Source organism: Lepisosteus oculatus, chromosome 9, assembly GCF_040954835.1.
Source record: "Lepisosteus oculatus isolate fLepOcu1 chromosome 9, fLepOcu1.hap2, whole genome shotgun sequence".
NCBI classification, from domain to species: Eukaryota; Metazoa; Chordata; class Actinopteri; order Semionotiformes; family Lepisosteidae; genus Lepisosteus; species Lepisosteus oculatus.
In genome coordinates, this window is record NC_090704.1 from 18022620 (window position 1) to 18047457 (window position 24838).

The 24838-nt window shown below is 37.4% G+C and overlaps 1 protein-coding gene across 3 annotated transcripts in view; it reads left to right on the forward strand.

Annotated features, from left to right (window-relative positions):
- Positions 1-205: 205 nt before the first annotated feature.
- fggy (FGGY carbohydrate kinase domain containing) overlaps positions 206-24838 on the forward strand; it is a 91643-nt gene continuing 67010 nt past the window's right edge. For 2 of the 3 annotated variants that reach the window (XM_069194223.1, XM_069194224.1), the window contains exons 1-6: positions 206-294; positions 1433-1643; positions 3496-3558; positions 5551-5662; positions 12225-12376; positions 13691-13779. In XM_069194223.1, the coding sequence (XP_069050324.1) occupies positions 1443-1643; positions 3496-3558; positions 5551-5662; positions 12225-12376; positions 13691-13779 (617 nt within the window). In that variant the 5' untranslated portion in view covers positions 206-294; positions 1433-1442. The remainder of the gene's footprint in view (positions 295-1432; positions 1644-3495; positions 3559-5550; positions 5663-12224; positions 12377-13690; positions 13780-24838) is intronic. The other variant, XM_015355778.2, reaches the window with a different exon arrangement.

Below are 24838 nucleotides of genomic sequence, written 5' to 3' on the forward strand. Positions count from 1 at the left end.
TCTATCCCTTTACATTCCATACATTACATTTATATTGTACTTTCTATATTTCTTTTATTTGTCCTTGACTATGGTATGCATACTTCTGTTGCTGTAAAATTCTTTCAAATAAATCAAAATTGAGAGAAAAAATATTTCATTAGTGTTGTTGCGGAAATACACATTGCTTCACTTAGTTTGTGGGCATTTTGACTCTCTCGGCTTACCGTACGCAGACGTTATGCTGTTCTACTGCAGTTTGTAGACTGGGATTTAGCTTTTTATTAAGTGTGTATGGTAAGCAATTGCAAATAAGTAAGTGTTCGAAGGTCAATGGCTTACGTTTTAAGTTTTAAATGCATTATTTTAACAATATCAATAATAAGAAAAATCTGTGCTTAATAAAATTGCCATCTAAACGATTGTTTTTTTTTAACACGTACCGCTAAACACTCCTAAAATATTTGTTAAGAACATTGAGAGTTTATTTTTAAGGTTTTAAAAGCGTTTCTTAAGAGTTGATATCCCTCTTATTCTTTGCTTGTAAAAGACGTTGAACAGATTCGGTGAACTTGTTATTGCTTATGATAAATTGCTGTGTAATTTGCTCCTGAAGGCAGCCCATAGACAGGCATTACGGCAGTAAAAGCCGTAATGAGAAACGGTTCTGCGAATAAAGGTTAGAATACATACCACAGGCAGTTTGTAACAGCCATACAAGGTGATGAAACTACGGTTGAGTGTGGTGTTTGTGGACATTGAGTGAAGGCAACTCAAACATTTTTTCCTATTAAGCACTGCCTTACGTTATAGTTTAAATGAAACATTTTTACTCACGTGTTAATTAGCTTTGGCATTGGCTTGTTACATTTATACCGAGTTGTTTTTACAGACTTAACGTTTTGCAAATCGAGATTGATATTTTATCAAGCCAATTTTTAGGTAAGCCCAAATAGGAGTCAAATAAAATTTAGAAGACGTTAAACTGAACTACTGTACTATGACTTCAGTTGTTGAAAGCCTGTCCCATTACAATGCTTTTGGTTTGTGGTCAGTAAGAGTATTTGATGACAATGAGCAAGCCATGTCCAAATATGGTTACACTGTCTTAGATTTACACCTAACCCCTGATCAAAGTGACAATATTTCTAGAAAGTGTTTGGAAGGTGGTACATAGTTATGATTTATAGTACTGTATGAATAAACCAGCAGTGCAAACACAGAATTTGTATACATAGTATAACAAGAGCGACTGAAGGTTCCCCTCTTGTAAATCTATTAGGTCATAGGCAGTGTGACATGATAACATTGCAGATGACCGATATTACTGTACTTAAACAGTATTTGTGCAAATCTAACCATTATTTATTAGTTTCTCTTTCTAACATGTCATACCTGTCATACACTTTTTATTTTAGAATAAGATTTTAAAAAGTTGTTCATCAATTTGCAGATCAGGTGTGATGTCTTATCCTGAACTCTCCCTGGAACATTACTACATCGGTGTGGATGTGGGAACAGCCAGTGTACGAGCAGCTCTCGTTAGTAAGGAAGGGCTGGTGAAGACAACTGCTAAAGAACCTATCCACATCTGGGAGCCCCAGACAGACCACTATGTCCAGTCCTCCACTGACATCTGGGCTAAGTGCTGCAGCACCATCAGAGTGTGTTCAATTTTTATTTCTTGTTTCCTGTGTTTCCTCGCATGCCTGAGACCAGTGGCTCTTTTTGTGTTGAAATCTAAAGTCTAATGAGAACCATTATTATATAAGCTTAGGGCTAACTAGTACACACATGCTTTTCCACAGTTTTCCATCAGGATTTCTAATCATTTGTTCTTTTGAAGAAAAGTGTTAATTGAGAAATAGATTCATTCTGTCCTTGAGTTTTAGTGATGCCATTCATTTCCTAAGGAGCTCAGTAATCTTGTAGTCTTGTGTGATGGAAGGCTGGCCTGTTGGTTCAGTGAAATTCACCACTGTCAATGGAAGCACTGTGTAGCTCAGGGCTGGGAGGTGCCTGGCAGGTGGCAGTTGAATCCTTGTAGAGGACAAACTGCACATGGCCACAAATGGGCTACAGAGTGGCTAAACTAGTAACTAGTTAATCAGATAGCATCTGGAACACATCTGAGTCAAATCATTAGCTGACTGTGATCTTAATTCCAACATTAGTTTTCTATAACTGTCCAAATGCCAGGAGGGTTAATTTGCCAGGAGATCTTACAGTTATACTGTACATCCAAGAGGAAATTTAAATATTACCTGGAGGTGGAACACTGTAGGTTCTCTGAGAGGTGAATGGTAAGAACAAGGTTCTCTTTTTGGGGATCAGGAAGACCAAGACTCCTTGAGGGAGGTTGTGTAAGAAAGAAGCAGAATACAGTAAGGTCTCAGTTAATATGCTTGAAGGGCGAGATTCTATTGTCTTGGTACAAAGGATGGACAGATTTGATAGGGCATCCAGGATGAGAGACTAGAGTATATCTTGAAGAAGAGGGGGAGGAGCAATGGTTGGCTCTTCCCAGGACTCTGATTGGATAAGCAATATGGATGGTGGCCCAAGAGCAAAGGGGAAATGGCTTCCTAGAAGAAGCCGTCTTAGTGCCGCTGGGTTAGATGTTTTCTCGGGACTCAGAGACAGGCTGAATAGTGAGTAGTCAGACTCACAGAACTGTGAAATAAGACCGATACTTCTCTCCATTTGCCAAAAGTGGAGGTTAAGATCAGCAGGGTTCAGTAAGGTTCCAAAATCTGTAGGGCAGTGGTTGTCAATCTTTTGTCACCATAGACCACCTTAATTATTCCTTTACTAACACAACAGCAAAAAACCTTGGTTCAGCTGTGAGAGGGACGGAGAGACAAGATCAAGCAAGATAATTTGCCAAACCTTAGTAGCACAAAACACATTAGGGTTTAGGTTCACTTTCGATTCAATCTTAAAGCCTAAATTTATTTATCTGTCATCATACTTCCAGCCTGTCTTCTTTTTATTCACTCTGTTTGTTCTTTCAGAACTTATAGTAGGTCTTTCCATTTCAAAATTGCTGATTTCTTTACTAAAATTCACTTCAAAATTAGCATTGTTTTTTGTTTCAAAGATCCAGTGTAAAGCCACTTATACATATTGATTTATATTGGATTTAATGTTACCAAATATTGTATTAAACTGATTCTTACATGCTACACTTATCATGAGAACATAAAAATTACTCCACAAATAAACAACTAGACATTCAGTTGCAATGTGTAATTAGACTAAGAATTGTGACAGACTGAGGTGGACGTAATGAGTATCATAACTGCAGAAGCTGTTTTGCAAATAATATGGCATTTAGATGCCACTACCTGAAAGACGCAGCGTCAAGATACAAAGGCAGAGTAAGTCATCCACAGACTGTAATTATATTTTCAGTTTATTACAAATTTCTTGAAAATGAAGGATTTTTGCATATAACATAGACAGGATTTACATTTTACTGGTTGATTATATCACTAATATTTGTATCCTTTGCAGACCACCCATAACGATCCCCCTGAACACCAACGGTCCACCGACCACTGGATGAGAAACACTGATGTAGGGAGTTAGAGACAGGAGAGATCTTTAGGCACAGTGAGGAAGGGGGTTGGTTTCCTCATACTTTAAGTCCTCTACACAGTGGAGGCAGCTGTGAGCATCCCAAAGCTCTGAAACAGTGAGTGAAGGGTTAGGGATGCTGCAGAGTGTAAGTCTTCGTGTAGCGTGAGGTGGTGGCATTTGAACACTCCTGGTTTGGGTAGCGATAGAGACTGAACCAGTGGTTTCCAGTCTGGTCCTGGTGACTCGCACACCTGTTGGTTTTTGTTCCACTGGAGCCATCAGTCACACAATGAAACCCTTCATTGACTTACTAATAAGATTATTTTGAAGTGTTTGTTCCCAGCTCTTTAACATGTTGGAGCTTTAACTGTTGTGTTTTGTAAGTGAAGTAAAATCCCAATCTTGAGGCAAGAAACAAAATGCAAGTAATCAATTGAAGCAACGTCTTAGATCAAGTAGGGCTTCAATTGTCTAATTATGATGGGATGGATTGAAAACAAGCAGGTGTTTGGGTCATCAGGACCAGGATTGAGAACCACTGGACTAAACTCTTACCCAGCAAGTTCAGGTGGAGATATGGTTATGGTTAGATATGGTTACAAAGGAATCTTTCCTGGTTGGAGATACACAGTGACTCAAGATCCTGACATCAGTGGTAGCTGAGAGTTCCAGAGGAAGGGAATTATTTAACACCAAGCAATCTGGAAGGAGGTTAATAAACTTCAGGCAGGTTCTCTCCAATGGTTACACCTTAAGCTTGAAAACAAGTTGGATATCTGGTCCTGATACTCTGGTAGGTTGGTTAACAGTCTCCCCAGAAATGCTTAAGGACAAGACTGCAGAAAACAGCTACAGAAATGTCACAGTATTAAAATTCAATCAGAGAGCTGCAAAACTCCACTGAAACAGTGCAAAAAATTGTGTTGGCAAAGAGATAAGCACTCCATTGCAGCACCTTTAAAAATGGGCAATTAAGCATGCTTTGGAATAGGTGTAGGTCCTCAAAAATTTGTCTTAACTTTTGCTTGTGCTGTGACATATACATTTTGGTGATTATGGGAAACGAATAAAATAATGCTGTTTTAAGATGATATTAATTGGTAATTTTGTGTTAGGAAATAAAGCAGTTCAAACACTCCAATATTTTTTTCAGTCCTTTCAATCTTAGGTAGACTATCCTTGTCCCATGTGCCTACATTAGTAATTATAAAAATCATATACTGCTTGAAAAGTTAGCCAGGCTGGTGGTGTTGTGAAACCATTTTAAAATAACTTTAACTTGATCTCTTAATGTTTACTTACATTTCAGTTCCACCCAAGGGCAAATGCTTATTTTAAATATAACCTATCTAAACATTTGACTTCTGTGCAGCCAGAGAAAAAGATTGCAGTGGTAACTTCTCCTTTTGAGCCTTTCTCAGATTGCAGTATTAATAATGATGTCAGAATATTCAAGTATCCATGAAGGAAACAGCAGGCCACATGCAGATATTGTTCAGTTGAATATTGTCATGACTAACAGAGGGAAGCAAATCAGCTATGATTTAACTGTTACCATTGTAGGATTCACCATTTGTATGCAAATGTAAAACATTGGTTTATTCACCTCTCTTCAACCTCTTTTTTTGAATCTTAAAACATTTTTGGCAGTTTAACATGGTCAGTGTGTTCTTATAGTAATGTTTTGGATGTATTTTAATTGGAATTTAATTTCTATTTAGATTTGATTAGATTGATTTTATAATAAGGAATTAATGTCATATTTTCATGTTTTAAATGTTATTTAATTTTGAAATATGCTGTATAGCATACAATTCTGATATTATTTAAAACATTATTTTGTTGCCATTTGTTTTTAAAACCAAGTACAGTATGTGCTTGAAAGATCTAATAGTAAATTCAAATTATAATGTGAATATCTGCCAATATTTTGTTTTGTTCTGTATCTGCTGAAGATAACTGAGGAGGTTACATGCTTCTGTTTTGCAGAGGGTAACAGAAGGTGTCCAGAAGACACAGATTCGGGGAATTGGCTTTGATGCCACCTGTTCTCTAGTAGTACTTGAGAAGCAGTTCCAGCCGTTAGCTGTAAATAAAGATGGTAGGTATTAACAGGAGCTTCTCTGAAGTGGAGTCCATGGTTATTTTGGAGGTCAAAGGTTACTATAGGGATTAAGGCCTGGATTGAATCAAACCTTTGACCCACACTATCACCAATTAGAAATCTGGTACCTTATATCTGCTTTTTGTTTAGCAGAAGATTATTGCTTCTGTCTACCACCAAGCACTGGATTTGTAATTTTTAGTTTGTGGTGGGAAGTTTAAAATGTGTAACTTTGGGAGCATTTTTACTGACAAGGTCTAGAACACAGGTGTCAGAATTGGGAGGAATAAAAGGTCTCCTAATTTACATTCTGACTCCCTATTAATTTAAGTAATCTTAAATACTGGTTCATGGACCCATGTAATGTTTTTTTGGATTCTGTTAAAACTGATAATTTAAATGCTTTAATTCAGGTACAATAGCTAAACTACCTGAGGTATGTAATAAAGAATATTTTTTTACTGTAATAATTAAACCAGTTAAGAAGACAAATGGTCCAGTACTGCAGTTCTGCTTCCTTCAGTATTATGTGAGATAATGTTTCCCAGTGTTGTTTGCAGTACAAACTTTGATTGGTTTCTCATTGGATATGTTTTGTATTCACAGATACTACAATGGGCACTATGTGTTAGAATGCTAATATATAAAGAATATCTTCTTCAGTCACAAAGCTTGTCATTTTGAACTTCAGAGGCTACCTTGAGAGTAGTGTTCATTGAGATACTGTAGTGTGACATTACAGAGATGTTCTTGAACATTTGATTATTATACAGTGAGCTAATATGTTTGGGATTGCAGTTTGATTCACTGTTGTTCTGGATCAATTTTTCCCTTTAAGTAAACAAAAGAATGGTTAGAACTAAAGATAGAATGCCCCTTTGTTGCAGTGTATTTCAAATCACACAGTAGGTTTCCAGTGAAATTGATATTCGTGATTATTAAAAATCATAAAAAATCAGTGAATTTCAGTGTGTTCAGCAGTCTATGGCAGTATTCACCAGCTCCAGTGCACGAGGCCTGCAGTCTGGCAATTTATGTCTTTAAAAAATGACTACCTGAGATCAAAAATATTTATAGGAGGGGTTAAATTGATTCAATGAAGTGCTTAGTAGCAATGAAGACCAAAAATCCATCTTGATCAGATGATGACCAGAGCTGTTGTGAGGTCAGAGGTCATCCAAGCCAAACTCTCCCCTCACTGGGTCCCATCATCTAATTTGTGGTAGGTTTCATGTACTGTACAAGTGGGATGAAGAAAATGTTTTATTTAACTTAAAATGTTTAGTGAAAATGGCAAAACTGAAGTTGATTTATTTGCTTTGAAATAACATATTTAAATAAGAAAATAAATTGGGGTTTCCCCAATGGAGAGGTTCCTTTATGACTGGGGAAAACTCTTTAGCCTTTTACACTAATTTATTTTAAACCCAAAAACATGAAAATCTGAATTAGGTTAAAACATTGACTTTTTGTTGTTAATAACTAAAGTGGGTTTTATTAAAATAATTGTAAATTTACATACTAAGAAATCTTGAATGAGGCCAAAATGTTTTTCTGAGGCAGTTTTTCTGTGTACTATTGAATTGAGGACAGGGGAGCCATTTCAGAATTCCTTTTTTAAATCTTTTTAAGATGTAAAAGCTTTCGTATTTCTCTTTTGGGTATGTTAGCAAGAAAAAAATAAATGCTTTATTATGGTTTATTTCACAGTTAATGAAAAAAAAATATTAAACATTTGGATTCATGAAAAGACATAGGCATCATTGTCTTGTTGAAATTAGTCATTGTAATGAAAAAGTTGCAATTTAATTTTTGCTTAAGAACTAGAATCTAATAGAAAGGATATAAAATAGTGATAATTTAGTATTTTATCTTACCATTTATTTATATTCTTCATTAAGTGATTTAAGAATTTGGAAGTAGTTCTGTGGATAAGCAAAAGAAATATCTGAGCTTAGTATGCTTCTGTCTTTCCATAGTTTGAAATTCTATTGTAGTTGAACTTTTCACAAGGTCAAGGTCTTAAAAAGGTTAGACCCATCAGTTTCCTTCTTGTCTGGCAGGTCAGTTTGGATGGACAAACTGATCTAAGCAGTATCTGGGTGCCTTCTACTTCTTAATGGTTTGCTTCATCATGCTTAAAGAGACATTAACTCTTTGCAATGTTTTCATTCTCCTGGTTTGTGCCTTTATACTAGTTTAACCCTGGGTTGTTTTGAAATCTCCTTAGTCTTCATGATTAAAACTTTGCTGGAAATTCACTACCTGACTGGGGGGGGCTTAAATTCTCATAAGTGCTGTTTAGAATAAATCATGTGAACCACTATTATTGCACACAAATGCCATTCAACTAATTGCTTGACTCGTTAAGCTAATTTCATGCACCTGTATTTAGGAGTGCCACAGCTGTGAAAATATAATATAAAGTATTTTTTCATAGAATAATATATACATACTACAAAATATGTATGTGTATTTTGAAGATGCATAGCTCCTGCCTGTGTGCTCTTGGTGATGTTATTTGCATGTCTTGGCTATTTTAAGGCAGTGTTTGAAATTAACAGTAATTTTCAAAATTAGGATTCAGTGAAACCGAGTGGATTAGGTGACTGATTGTCATGAAATCTTTGTTTTAATTAAACATTAACTAAATTTAGAGGAATGTTAAAAAAAAATTAGAGTACCTTCCAGTAAGTCAATATAATTGCACTAATGGGGTTTATTTACTTGTATCATTAAAGTTATTTACTTGTTTATTTCTGTCACATACTGGTTAAGGTCCCAGTCAATTGTCAGTGTCTTTCATGCTCTGTGTCATCTTTATAGTTTGCTGTATATCAGTGATACTGCAGGACTTGGCGATCCATGAGCAGCTGTGCCAAAAGTAGAAGTGGTGACACTTAACAGTCCTGCCAAAAATGTTCAGCTGTTGCCTAGTATTGTTTAGTGTTTTTTTAAAGATCGAATGGGATTTGGAAGAGGTATTTAAAAAAATATACATCTATAAATATCACTGCTATTTCTTTTGTCTGTGCTGACTTGGTAAACACAGTTACAGTTCTGCCAAGAATTAGTCATGCTGGCTATAAAAACTGGCATTCTGCTATTTGTAGAATTACTTAGAGTGAGCTGTGGAAGTATGCCAGATTTAACAGCCAAGCCACCAGGAATCATACATTTCATGATTCTTCCCTGTCACTTGAGAGACAAACCTCAGAAATAGTATTGCAAGGGAAGTCTTTGGATTTATCAATGTGTGTGCTAATTCAGAGCAGACCCACATAATTAAAGTGTGGTTTTGTTTTCTTTTACCATATTAAAAGTAGTTTCAATCAGAATTGTTAGTCTTAGGAAGCTGGAATCAAGATTTTCCACAATAAATTCTGTATCCATTGTGTATCTACTGTACATATTTCATGTACCAAAACACTTTAATAATACAAGATGTATTACTAGCCTTGATGGCAATTCTAACAGGTTATTCTGTATGTGTACACAGTATTATGAGATGTTGCAATTTACCTATTGAAAATATTAGAGCTCACATAGGTATTTTGTACTCCTCTTTACTCCTGAGTATGAAAAAATATGTGTGCGTTTACATATGCAATTGTATTGTGTGCACACATGGAAAGAATCTATACTAGGGTATTTATAAGTGTAATGATGTGTCAGTGCAGTGGAAAACAGAGAATGCTGTTAAAGAATGTTGCCAGCTTAAACATCAGGCTGTGCAGTCTTTTTAATTCAGCCCCCCTGAATCAACCGTCACTAATCTCTAAGAACACTTCCAGCTGATGTAAGCATCCTTTATCGGCCTGGAACTGGCCACCTGTGTTTTATTCAGTGGAACCAACTGGTGGAAAACTTCAATACAGGAAAGCTACAACTGCTAACATAGCTGACCATAGTGAAAGACCCAATGGGACTTGGCCATCAAGTGCCCCTATAATGTTAATGAATCAAAATTAGAGGCCTGAATCCCAGCTCAGATTAATTTCCATTGTGTACATATATAGTTGTCTCTAGAACTGGCTAACTCATCTTTATTGTTGATATAACAAATGATGGCACCAGAATGAATTCTGAAATTTACAGAAAAGAAAATGCTTTCATACTTATTGGGTAGTGCTTCACCTTGCATTATGATACTGACCCATCACATATAGCCAATGCTATAAGGTGTTTTGCAGGAGAATAAATTGGAAAATCTTTGACTGGCTAAATTAGTCTCTAAAAAGTTAAAACCAACAGAACATGCATGCACAGTGCCAAGAAAAGGTTTGTGAACCCTCCATAATGGTCCATATTATTGTATATTTTAGACCCAAATTGGAATTATGTGAACATCTTAATAAAAACTTTACGTTAATGAGATGTATAACATTAAGACATAGAATATATTTTTGAATTATTTAATACTAAATTATCCTACAGTAGTTACAGTAACAAATTATACTTTGTATATAAGTATGTCAAGCCTTCAATTAGGTAACTGCTGATGCCTCCTTCAGCAATGACCTTAACTAGTAATTTCCTGCACAGTATGTTGTTCTAATGTGATCAAATGTATACAAAGTATCACTTAAAATATATATTAATATATATTTTATATTGTTCTTTTCTTTTATATTAATCTCATTAGCACAAGTACAAATTATTTGACTGTAAATCAGAAATAACAGTTTTGACCTAAGTAACCCACTACTTCCGGTGGACACTGTGAGAAAAAGGTTAACTTAATGGTGTTCGGGACATGGATAGTAGTCTTATTGTTGGTGTTTGCGGCACTCAAACTGCAAAGAGATATGTTGACACCTGCACTCCACAACTTTTTTAACCAGAAGCCGATGTCAACATAGTCTGCTAATTTTATGATGTCTTTTTAGTTTATGGAATGGTACAATAGTGAATTCACAGTTATAATTAGAAAAGTTAAAATTTAAAATCAAATGTTTGGACATTAAAATAGGTTAGTTAAGAAGTGCACTGAATATAAGAACATTATGAGGGCTTAATTCCCACTTTTTGTCTTGCATTTGTTTTGTTTTTTACCCTGTTGCAGGCAGACATGATTCAAGTTTCCTCTTCTCTTGGGTTGCCAACTATTCCTATTTCTCACCATACCAGGTGGTGTTTTTGAAAGACTGGTCTTGTGTACTGCAGAGAAGGTCAAGAGACTGTCTGGCAGGCAAAGCCCTACTCCTGACCTTCAGAAGCACCAGGAAGTGAAATCACTTCAATAATGTACACTTCACGAGCTCTGCTCTTTTGCTGCCTTATAAAGACCGGTACAGAACTGCATACTGTAACTAAAAGAAGCAGTGTCATATTAAACAAAGTAAGCTTTCTGCTCAATTAGGGCTAGGCAGGGAGAAGTGTGGTATCAATTTGTCATTGCACATTAATGCAGGAAAAAATAAAAACATCCCACCTTTGCTTTCTAAAGAGCATATTTCCTTTGGGATATTCTGTTAAAAACACAGCAGTGAGAGAAAGTCACAGTAGTAAGACACAGTATTGAGTAATAAAAAATATAAAAAGGCAAAGTAAATGCACTGGAGAGAACTAAGTTAAAGTGCAAAACTGTTGATTTTTTTGTGATATTGTTATATTGGTTATATCTGGATAAAGTCACTTGAACCGCTCCATGCTGTAGTTCTCAAGGATAGTATCAGAAAATTAGCTCCAGGATGCAGTAAGGTGGTAAAAAAGAACCAATCAGACAACAAAACAGGGAAAAGCTCAAACGTAGCACAACAGTATTTATTATCACACTATTCATTTTGTCACTGTTTTGTATAAACAATTTTTTGTCAGACCAAATTTGGACCAAAATCTTGGAGCTGTGGCAACAAATTTCTGTCAAGAGTTGTAAGCTAATTAAAAGATTAAAATAAATTAATACTTTGAGAATCTGTATCTATTACTATGCATATAGTATGCTCATTATATGCATATTTATTACACTATTTTTAGTGTTTCCCTGATCTGTTGTCTGATTAGGTTTGGTTGTTTTAAGATTTATTGAGTTGGGTAAAGTCATGGAAGGTGTGGGTATAATATCTGGAATGACCAAGGATCTTAGGATTCAGTCACAGGTAAGACTAATTAGGAAACCTCGTAATATTGGGAGCTGGGGCTTGAAAAGTGTTGAAGGGAGATGAATGGAGCAGTGCCGGTGGACCCTGCTGTCTGTGTCCGAGCACAGCTACGCCAGTTTGAAAGTACCTTGGGGCAAAATGCTGAGGGCTTCTGGATGAAGAAGACATTGGGCCTCCGATAGCACCATCTTCAATAAGGCAGGACTGAAGTGAGCAAGTGTTATTCTATTGTTTTGCATTTCTCTTGAATGCAGACATTTTTAATAACTTTTCATTACAAAAGCCGTAAATATCTTAATGGTCTAATTTCTTGAATTCCAAAAGTTTTGTGCACTCAACTCAACTCAAAAGACTGGAGCATAACCTTTAAATCATTATTTTGCAAATAATTATACTAAAAAGTGTCGTTAGACAGATTTTTGATGACTACCCACCGTCTTTTCTTTTACCTGAAGGAGAGAATGACAAGAATATCATTATGTGGATGGATCACAGAGCATCCGAACAGGCAGCCTGGATCACTAGGACACAACACAAGGTCCTACAGTCAGTGGGAGGGGTGATGTCCCCAGAAATGCAGCCCCCCAAACTATTGTGGCTCAAAGAAGTGAGTAGCCCTCTTGTGATTGTCCTCACATTTAACATTATACTTATAAACCTGGTGTGGTTCATTGTCCACTACCATTATAATCCTTCTCTTACATTATGCCTTTCACTAATATAAAATCATGAATTATCTTCATACTGAAACTGTTTACACTGAGTTGCTTAGGAATTATCCTGGGGTTGAACTGTTGTTGTTGTAACCCTCTTGTTTTCATCAAAACAATTATTTTATTACGGATACATTATGTTTACAGCATATTATTATTGGATTTTTTTAAGTGAAACACTTTACCCAATATGTAACTCATTCTGAATTATGATGATTTTTTTGTTCCAGTTTCATTAGAGGTATGATTAAACCTGGAGGGTGCTGTATGCTAAAACAGGTTAAGTGAGATTTAGGACTGGTGGCACATGCAATATTTGTAATATCATCCCTTGTGTGAATACTCTCAGGTTATACATTTTATAAAAGTTCAATAACTGTCTACAGTGTCATTGTAGTGAAACATCCTTTGCACATATGTTTAACAAAGTGGATGTTTTTCTTTGCTAAAAAAGAAACATTAGAATATACCCTGGACAGGCCAGTCCATCAAAGTGGGCACACACAAACACTAATATCACGGCTAATTTTCCCAGAGCAACGTTCATTAACCAGTCTTTGGATTTTGGAAGGAAACTAGAGCACCCACAGGAAATCCATGTGAACATGGGGAGAACATACAAACTCCATGTAGGTAGCACTCTGGAAAGTGGACCCAGGGCCCCAGTGCCATGAGGCGGCAATACTACACACTGTGCCACCATGCCGTGCTCACTTTTCCACACATTCAATTACTGAACTGCGGTGGCGAGTATCACTCACTGTACTTTTGATGTAATGTTTTTGTATTACACTGAAATTACACTGAAATTTGAAAATCATTGTGTTTTTTTCTGGGATTCAGGAACCTGTTAATCTGAGTAATTTACATTACATTTACATTTCTTTTGGGAATTAATTTTCACTTGTACTGGATGTACAGTTTTCATGGAATGAGTTTTATTTGTCAACCAATGGATGGCTATACATTTGCATTGCCATGAACATCCCATTTTAAAGGAAATTTATGTATTGTATGCTAGTTTAATGTATCTTTTTTGGGGGCATTGGCACCCGAGTGCTATCTCCCTCAGATTTGGTCAAATGTACCTCTAAAACTTTTCTTTATGGATCTGAATGTATTGCTTTCAGTTGGTGTGTAATCTGCTTCCATTTTCTTGCTTGTCACGTTGTCACGTTCCATGGCTGTTGATCACTGGCTGCTCTCAGAACCTGCGACATTCCTGCTGGGAGAAAGCGGCACACTTCTTTGATCTCCCTGACTTTCTGTCCTGGAAGGCCACAGGGTCATTGGCAAGGTAAGAGAAGGAGAGCCTTGACATTCAAGAGTAATGCAAGAGCCAGGCTTCACTGCCACCTTGAGTGAATAAGCACATTAGAGCTTAAAATACTTATCTAGGTTCATGTGGTGTAATTCATTTAAATTAAAATGCTATTATAAATGTGGTTCAAGCCTGACTGTTAGTTTTCAGCAGATAAAACTATGAAGGGAACTGATTGTTTTCAAAATTCTTCAAAAAAGACTTTGACAAAGTCAACCTAGTGAACATTTTTAGAATGAATAGTGAAACACAAACCAGTGAATCCAAATAGAAACTAAGAGGAAGTACATTTAAACTATGTTCTCGTCACTGGAAACTTTCAGTTGAGTAGTCATGATGCTGGAAATAATTAATAAAAAAAACACTCTGGTAAATAAAAACAAAAACCTTTATTTTATAACTAAAAGGCATTTTATGGGCTAATGGAGGTTCATCTGCTTGATAGCTTACTTATTCAAAAATTGGGTAGGGGAACTTTGACTCTGAGATTGGCTGCATAATACGGTATAGTATGGCAGCACTAGAAGAGCAGGGAGAAGTCTGAAGGAAGAGGTTTATGATGGAACTCAGCTGTGGCTAAATCAAAGCAACACTGAACTGCAAAAATAAAACACATTAAAGCCCTTTAGGGATGCCCCTTGAAAATTTATTTTAAGATTTGCTGCCTATGTAGGGGATATTTCAGAAAACCTAGTGTTAAATATATTTTGCACTAGAACCAGCTTTGTCACTGCCCCTGCATAGAGCTTTGGGGGGAGGGGGGGTACCTGCACACTTCTGTGTGGACAGCAGAACTGTCAGAAGATACCGAACCCTGGGAATAATCTGGATCACATCCTCACTGAGTAAAGAGGGAGGGAAGAGGAGTGCTTGCAGATGTAGTATTGGCAGATTGCCATTACAGCCCTGCAAGGCTGAGCCAAGCATGAAGTCATCTATATCTTAAGGAGACACATTAATCCTTGACAGTGCGCCTTAATTTGACAAAGCAAAGACCCCTTGATAAGGTAGTACTGGAGTGCTATCAGGCAGGGAGTCCTCAAGGTTCAAGCTCAGGGCTGGGAACCAGAAGATAGGAACTAACACCAGTGTATGTTTGCTGGTCTCTTGGGGAGGCTGCTGATAAGGTCTGCCTGCTGTGTATTTGGTCCTCCCTATCTTCCTTGCTGTCTCTGCCCCTCCCTCTCCGTCTCTCACAGCTGGTCAGTGTAACACTGTGGGTATGTATAAACAAAGGTCCATGTGGTCTTTATATGAGCCTTTTCTAATGCAGAGAGTGGAAATAAACACACTATTTTTAAACAAATGCTGTTTAAATGTATTTTTAATCTGCCCTGCGTTTGGGAATGTATGATAGTCAACTAAGTTCCTTCTTTCACGTCCCACCTCTGGCAAACTAGATCTAGAATAATAAGAGACACAGTCCACGTAAAATTTTAAAAAATATGTCAATCAGTGCACAAAAGCAGCTAGAATGGAAAGTGAGCCAGAAAGTTGTGCTTAAGATGTTATGAACTTAATGTAGATGTAGTAATGTCATAGTGTAGATATTTTATGATTTTATATGTATTTGTGTGAAATATAGTTTGGTTTAGTGTTATTGAATTATAATTGTATTGCACTTTTGTCAAATAGTGTGTTTTAATTTGTTAATCGTGCAATCCATAGTATGACTGAAAATCTGAAAATCACAGTGACAACGTAACTACTGTCTCAGTATAAAACTGTCTTACAATATACGGTAACTATGTATTACTTCAAAATTGTCATAGAATAAAAAGGCTCTAATTTTAATTTCTTGCATGAGAAGGCTTGAAAAGTCTGGACTTTTTTAAAGCAGACAGTGGAAGGAACCTAGCTGCTCCAGTCTCTAGCTGCATATACAGTATTACATGTAGGTTAAATGGATAATTTACAAGTGTGTGTATTGACACCCTGGAAAGGTGTTTCTAGTTTTGGTGAAGTACTGTGAGAGGGAGTAACATGTGTTCACATACCCCTCTCTGCTGTAAAGACCAGGCCTACCCTGCTCCTATCCCAGTATATTCTGAATGTTATCTTATCAGTGCTGCTATTATGAAGTTGTATTCGGATTGCAACTTCTGAGTTGTCAATGTGGGAAATGCATACATTTATTTATCAGTAGCCAGCCCCACTTAAGAGAACTTTCCCAGGCACTTCTTGACATCGAGGACAGTGGTTAAGCTGTTAAAGAGCTGGCTTGTATGATGCAGGCACCACAAATAGTTTTGAATTTCACAGCCATTAGTTTGGACCAGTGGTGATTTACTGTATGTCTGCAAATGGCCATTTTGAGGAGTCTCCTCATTTTTCACCAAGAAGGGATGGCCATAGGAGAGATTTGACTCACACCAGCAGACCTCCCCCCATACCCTCCCCTTCTCAGCCCCTTCCCTCTGCAGCTGTCAGCCCTGGCCGGCGGTGAGCTTGGCAGCTTAATGTGAAATCTGAGAAGTAGATGCCGTTTTCTATTTCAGGAAAGTGATCTCAGGCAGGCAAATGTGTTTCTGTTGGCTGTGCAGGCTGAGCTGTGCTCTTGTTTTGTTTCATGTAGCATAACAGGAATTAGCAAAACACCCTCTTTAAAGACTCTTATTGAAGGACTAGAAATAAAGGATCAATCAGGGCTATAGGTGCCTCTGAGTTTTTCCTGTGTTTCAATCGACTTATGTGCTTTCTCAGAAGCTGCATGTAGGTTCCTTGTGAATTGGTCTGTTGTAAATAATGACTGCGCTGTCACTGTCAAGTGTGTGAGATAAGCATGAATTCTGCTTTCTTTTATTCTGTTTGGTACCGCATAGTAAATTATTTTTTAAAACTTTAATTTGAAGTTTCTTCTTTCTGTTTCTGTCCTTTGATGACTTTCACTGCTTCTCTGTATTTTCTGCATTTCTTCTTCCTGATCCAGAAAGGAGATTAAGAAAAAAGGTTCTCAGATAGTGAAGTTGTGGAAGTGAAATGTCACAAGTGCACAAACACAGATGCTTTGATGCACATAGCAGATCTTTCTCTCATTCACCTCTCCATACACTCATTTGCACTGCACCATGCACACACTCAGCAACAACAAAGGAAAACATTGCAAACACACTCACAAACAGAATTACACAAAGAAAAAATGCAAGTCTCTGGGATGTGAGATCAGTCCACTGTGCTCCAGTCAGCTTTGCAGGGAGGCACTTATAGCCCCAGTTGCTAATAGAGAGTGAAGTCCTGGAGGAGGTGTCTAGTGGTAAACAGAAGAAGTGCACATAACAGGACCACTGCGATGAAGGCGTTTAGAGAACACAATGACTTATCTTATGCGTACAGAGGAGGTTACATATCAGAGGGTTAAGATATTCTAGGGAAAAATTATGATTTGTGGGCTACTAGGTTAATGGAACTGGTCAGGCAACAATATACAGTAAGTGGAACACTTATATGGCAGCAGGATTCTTGGGGATAGTCAGAATGGCTTTAATTGTGGTCTTGATTAATGTAAGAGTCTTTAAACAAGATACACCAGTAAATTATTCAATTGGAATTTATATATTTAGATTTTCACAAGGAATTTGATAAAGGTTATCATAAGAGGCTAATTTTCAAATTGTAGGCAATTCAAGGTAAAATGAGTGCTTGGATGGATAACTGAAGTGTATTGAGAAGGGGTGAATGTTCTTGTTGGAGTGCTGTAGTTAGTGGAGTACCACAATTTAGTTCAATTCAGTTCAATTCACTTTGACTTTATTTGTCATTATATTTACACAGGTGCATAGTATAATGAAAAGTATTTCTCATTAGTCTGTCATGTGCAGTATATATATAGAACAGCAGACAAGACAATAGAAAGAAAATACAATAACAATAACAGTGTAAACAACCGTATTGTACCAGATCTACCCATATCTGTTAAAAACTGTGCAAAGGTACAGAAACAGAGCAAAGTACACAAACAGAGCAAAATAGTGCAAAATAATACGGCAAACAGTAAAAAATAATACGGCGATTATCAAATTGTACAATTAGTTGTGGGTACATGAAGAAGTGAGGAGTGATCATAGTTTGGTGGGTGGGAGTGGGGAGGTCACCAGCTTGACGGCTCTGGGGAAGAAGCTATTTTTGAGTCTTGTTGTGTGCAACTGGAACGTCCGGAACCTTCTACCGGATGGTAGGGGGATAAACAAGTTGTAAATGGGATGAGTGGGGTCAGTCATAATTTTGGTGGTTTTTTTCAGACATCTGGTGTTGTAGATTTCCTGGATGGATGGTAAGGCATTGCCAATGATGTGTTGGGTAGTTATGACCACCCGCTGCAGGGCCTTGCGGTCGGATGCAGTGCAGTTGCCGTATCAGACTGTGATGCAGCTGGTCAGTATGCTCTCCACCGTTCATCTGTAGAAGTTGGTGAGGATCCGTGGATGCAGGCATATTTTCTTCAGCCTTCTGAGAACGTACAGCCGCTGTTGTGCCTTCTTGATGAGACTGGAGGTGTTGAGTGCCCATGTGAGGTCCTTAGAGATGTGAACACCTAGGAATTTGAAGTTTTTCACCTTCTCCACCGCAGGCCCTTCGACTTAGTTGGGGGAGTGGACTTTTCCTTGTCTCTTGAAATCAACGATCGGCTCTTTGGTTTTGCCGATATTGAGCCTAAAGTTGTTGATTCTGCACCAATCTGCTAGTTGTTTTATCTCCTCCCTGTAGGCAGTCTCATCGTTGTCAGTGTTCAGGCCCAAGACTGTGGTATCATCAGCATACTTGATGATGGTGTTTGTACTGAACTTGGCAGTACAGTCGCGGGTGAACATGGAGTATAGCAGTCTTGAGGGGCACCTGTTTTAAGGGTGAGTGTGCTGGAGGTAAGGTTGCCAATTCTGACAGTCTGGGGTCTACTGGTGAGGAAGTCTAGGATCCAGCTAGAGAGGGCAGTATCTAGACCCAGAGCCCTGAGCTTGGTAGCAAGTTTTATGGGTATGATGGTGTTAAATGCTGAACTAAAGTCAATGAACAGCATTCTTGTATAAGTTTTAGTAGTTCAGGTGGGTAGCTGCGAAGAATGAAAAGAAGAAGAAAGAAAACACAACATTTCAGCCGTGGACCCTGAAGAAGGCTGAAGGCTCCACCTGAAGAAGGCTCCACGGCCGAAACGTTGTGTTTTTCTTTCTTCTTTTTTCAGCACGGAATAAACTTATTAATTGTTCTTATATAGATGTTCCTTTTATCCAGGTATAGAGATTGCATCCTCTGTGGAGCGGTTTGTGCGATGTTTGTGCAAACTGGTGAGGATCAAGTGCTTTGGGGATGCTGGCCTTAATGTGTGGTATAAGTAGTTTTTCAAAGCTGATAAATGATAAATATGATATTGACATGTGATTAATACATTCTTTTACAATATATATTTATGTTTTTGTAAAATTATAATGACTTAAAAATAAACACATTTTTCTAGAGGTGTGCTGCATGCTTAAGTCTTAGAATTATCAGCAAACTGCACGTGTGTTCTCAGTACATGTGGATCATAACCCTGTCTATTGCACAGGGTAGTTTTCTACTCCAATATGCTTGTGGCTATGGTGCATTTAGACTGGACCTAATGGGTGATTGGAGATTTCTGCTTTGCTTCAGACTCTTCACAGCTTACTTAATTATAACATTAAAAATGGTAATCATGCAAGGGGTTTAAAGAACTCTTACATTAAACAATATTATGTTAATAATCTGCTGTTGTTGTTAGCTGGTCACTCATTTACCAGAAGGGTTTTTAACCACTTTGTCAGATTTTGCCACTGTAGAATGGCTTTGTCATCGCACACTATCTAAGAATGGGGAGGAAACTCTCTTTCTTACATGCAGAATCATTTCTGTGTAATTCTACATAAAAAATACCCCTGCAGTGCTGACTGACAGACCAGCTGTATTTATGGGGTCAAGAAGGTCTGACCCTTTAGGCTTTTGAGATTCATCCGTTCCTGGTACTACTTTGAAAATCCTTTCTGAAATAAACAGAAACCAGCACACTTTGTGCCTCTAATTTTGTTTTGAACTTTAAATGGATTTACAAATAGTTTTGCTTTTCAAGTGTTTTTATTGTATAAGTCTACACACTTGTTAAAGTCTTCTAGTATAAAATTTGAATAATCAGAATTATTCACAGAATTAATTTTTAACAGATTCTGTCCTATGATGTTAATTATTTTCGAACCTGAGAAAATGAACATTTTGTTTTACTTTTTTGATTATTTTTAAGTACATTGATGTGGGGAGGGGAGGTGGTGTTAGGGGGGTCAGTCGTAGACAGCAGTTATTAAAGCGTCCTGGTGTGTCTGAAAGATGGCAGGTTCTATTTTTGTTGCTGTCTGGGTTTTCCCTTTCATTCACACTTGTCAGAAAGGTTTTCTCCTGCTTCTCCCAGACTGTTCCGTTAGCTGCAGATAATTGAAAACATTCAGTCGGGAATGTCTGTGGCTAATAAGTCACTTTTCCCTCCTTGGGGAAACAGTGTAAGCTGAACAAAACAATTAAAAAAGAAACCTCAGTTCTTAACTTTGAACTAATAAAAATGGTTTTATGACTGTACTGTATATGTGTATAGAGCACATAAGGAATGGAGTGTTTTTTCACTTATTAGAACCCATGTGAAGATCACACCTTATTGAGGACAATTAAACAGTATTGTTGTTGAACAAATTGACTGTGCAGCTGTTATTGTGTTCTACAAAATCAAAACAAAAGTTTATCTTGTAGTTGATAATGTAAACATAAAATAATTTAACTACAGTGCTTAAACGGGAAATTCAAAACAAAAACGAGATATAAATCATACAAAGCATAGTCTCAAATGTCATAGATTACTGTATAATAACCATATGCTCTGTATGTTATGTATGGTATGGGTGCAAAGTTGATACATACAGTAGCTGTTATATAGAGTCCTGACATTAGAATTGTGTACAGCAGCTGTAGGGCCTTTATTGCTGAAAAGAAATACATGCCACAGAAGACATCCTTCAAAATTTCAGTCCAAAACGCAAATCAGACAATTATTATGCAAACTACAGTTTTAAATGTATTCAGTCACTGTGTAATAATGGTTTCCTGTCTCTCTCAGACAGCAGTTCACTTATTGATAAGATAAGATCACTTTATTAGCCATATACAATTTCTTGCATTAGGAATTTGTCTTCCTGCTCTCCATGAAACACAGACAGGGAGAGAAGCTTGGGGTCAGAGCGCAGAGTCAGCCATTGTACAGCGCCCCTGGAGCAGTTGGGGTTAAGGGCCTTGCTCAGGGGCCCAACGGAGTTGGATTCCTCTACCGGCCGCGGGATTTGAACGGTCAACCTTCCGGCCACAGGCACAGATTCTTAGCCACAGTGCCACCGCTCCGCCCAAAAGAGTGACTCCCCGCCAGGGAATCAAACCCCTGTCTCCCACGTGACAGGCAGGGATACTCACCACTATACTAATGAGGAAGATACAGCCTCCTAAGTCAAGAAATATTCCTATTGCTAACACCAGAAGGAGTGATACTTGAAAGACTGAAATGTATGGGGGGAAACAACCAAATCTTTGGGATATGACCATTCAAGGGCACAAATGGTTCCGTGCACAATCTGCAGCAGTATTCCACACTCATCAATTCCATTGCCAAATATGCCAAAATATCATCTTGTTACATGTCAGAACACAGACATACTGACTGATACTTTTGAATTTCTGAATGAGTGAATGCATTTCTATGAGTGAAGTAAGTGCATGTTTATAACATATGTTTATGTCCAGCATATGTTATGGTATAAAACAGCACAGATATTCTTAATGCTGTTTGCATGCTGATGTGGTCACATATTAGTGTATTTCTGAGACTCCTACATTAATTGTACGGCATTATATATTGACTACATTATCTACCAATGTTTTATTCATCTGGTTTCTTATTGTTCTGATCAATTACTTTATTTTTTATTTATATACTATATGTACTGTATGTAGACGTACCTGAGCTAAAGATAGTAATTCTATATTTATCAATGAAGGATGGAAGAAGAGAGGAAGTACACAAAACAGCTGATTAAAATTAAAATAAACTGTTCCTGAAATTATTTTTTAATTTGAATTGTATCTAATTAGCACAGCTTGCAGGTGTTGGTCACAATGATGAACCTGTAACTGAAGAAGCTCTCTAGTTTTACAAACATACTGTATACTTTTGGAAGGAAATATTCACATAACACAAAGTTAATCCAAGTACTCCAAAAATCATCCCATAGGTTATTGGTCTAAAATGCGAAATGCAAGAATGCATATATTTATTGGTAATTCTTTGATTATTTCTCCTGCAGTGGATGTTTGTTAAGTAATAGCTAGCAGTAACATAATAATAGCTCACAGTACATTATGTTAGAAAAGGTAGCTCTTGCACAACACAGATTCTAAAGGAGTTCTGAAATTTCCCATGATACAGCAATATAACCACATCTCTGCAAATTTACTCAAGAATAATGAATTGATAGATGTGCCAAATTATGTTAAAGTGTGGGCATGAATGCTGTATGCATCAGGCTGTATCAGTACAAGTACAGTATGTCTCCCTCTTGTACCAGTGGAAGGCATTATTTCTGTCTCAAAAGCTACACTGAGAGGACAAAAGAAGCCACTGTCTACAGAGAGTAAAGATAGGCATCTAGCCTAAGGCTGAATAAAATGAAACAAAAAATATTCTTTCAATAATTGGTTACATCTGATAAAAATACTGATTGAAAAAAGAAATGCGACGCCTCCTCCTTCAAACTTGGCCCTCCCATCTGTGTGGAACAGGCTGAAGAGTTACTCATCCATGAAGACAACCTGATGCCACTGCTGACGAGTCCACCGCAGCCTCTGTCTGGCCCAAACCAGTTAGGTGTGACGTCTAGGAGGTGTGAGCAGAGGGCCTCTGACAGGTCGCCATCCTCTAAGGCCAGCAGCATGGAGCCTCACTGTCCTGTCACTGATGCGGATATTGTGTCTGCTGGCAGATTCAGCAGCAGTACAGGTGCAGATCTGAAACATCTCGCAGATGGACCAGTGTGATGTGTCGGTCCTGCTCTGGTGTGGTCGGATCTTGGACGGTCATCTGTCCTGCCGGTCTGCTGAAACTTTCTCTGCAGTCAGGACTCAGTGGAGTGGCTTACTCCATAGTGTCTGGCAACGCTGGCACATGACATGCCTGCCTGCAGCATGCCAATGGCCCTCTCCCTTGCTTTTGGTGACATTCGAGGCATTATGAAATGCACAGAAAACTAAATAAGTGTGGCCTTTTTCCTAAGCTTTGAATTAAGACCCTTTTTAAGGTGACCTGATCAGGCATAACTGTTCCACCTGGACCTTGTTGGGTAAAAGTGCACCTAACGAGATTTCGAGTGATTAGCAAGTTGCAATGCCTCACTGCATAAGCTGTATTGCTGGTCAGAGGGCTTAAAACAAATTGACAACTTTTTGTGAAAGTACATAAGCTATAACTATAGTATTCTCATTCCAGAAAATGTTGCGTTTCTTTTTTCCATCAATACTGTATATATACTTCCATCTACATTTATACACATCAAATAAGAGAAAGACTTAATTTTTGAATAATTTTTCTTCCTCAAAACATTCTGTCAGTGCTATACAGTAACTTTAGTAGCATTGCTCAAAGCAGTCATATTTATCATAAATGAATTAAGTCTAGAAAACACAAATGTCACATTTATTCACATCTCTATAGACAGTACTTTGTATTTTTTTCTCTGGCAGGCATTACCTTGGATAAATACCTCCTTCAGTTTGCTATGAGGTTCAAGCACTTAAGAAATTGATAAACATTTCTTCATATAGAGTCCTCAAGATCCTTTGATTTTATTAAATGGCACTGCCATCTTGTTAGAATCACAGAAGACATAGAATCACAAATGTTCAATTGGATTGAAGTCTGGAGATTGGGGTGGCCAGTTGAGAACATTTATTTTGTGTGCAGTTAACCATTCCTTTGTCGATTTTCATGTTTGCTTTGGATCATTGTCATTTTGGAATGTCAATTTTCTGCCAAGCTTGAGCTTCCTGGCAGAAAGAACCAGGAGTCTGGCCAAAATGTCCTGCTTTGTGTTGGAGTTTGTGGAGTTTTCCCCTATCCTTTATGCCATTCATAGTGCTGATGAACATGACCAAAAAGTATAATCTTCATTTCACCTAACCAAAATACACTGTTTCTGTTGTTTGGCAATTTTGAGTCACATCTTTTTGTTTTTAATACAAAAGCACTAAAACTTGCTTTTTATTTACATTTCTTTTTAAATTTTGACACTTTGTATCCTAAACAAATGGCAATGTGAGACAGTTCTCAACAGTTTAAGAACACCAACTGTAGCCTTTAGAGTTACAGTTGCCTCCAAAACCACCTGTCAAACAGCCCATGGTGCTACTAGCAGGATGGCTACTATGAGAGTAGCCTTCAATTTCATAATAAAAGACACTACAATAGAAAGTTGTAGATTCATCTTTGTAAGGATTTTTTATAGCCATCCCCCAACTAATGACGGTCAATGACCATTTGCTTACAGCCCTTGAAGGTTTGTCTGACCATGATGTTGTGTGCTGGAACTGAATGTTTTCCGTTAATTTCCTTTTTTATTCTCCAGGGAAGCAGGAGACTTACAGAGGCCTCTATATAGTTCCTAAGGCTTCATTTACACTTCAAATCACAGAATGTTACTGTATATTTCTTGTTGAATTGTATTTAACGGAAAGCTTAGAGGTGTAAATAAATGTGACGATCTTGTTTTCTGTCATTAATTATGACAAATATGACTTTGCTGTGTGCAGTGCTACTGTACAGTGTTATGATTATGAGTATAACATTCTTAGAATTGTTTAAGTGAGACACGTAAATCCCTTTCTGCTATTTGGTGTTTTTGTTCATATTTAATTTGGGTATGAATACATTTGGAAGACACTATATCTATATTATTAGAAATATTATATTTCTAATTTTATATTTAATCACTATTTTGTTTATACA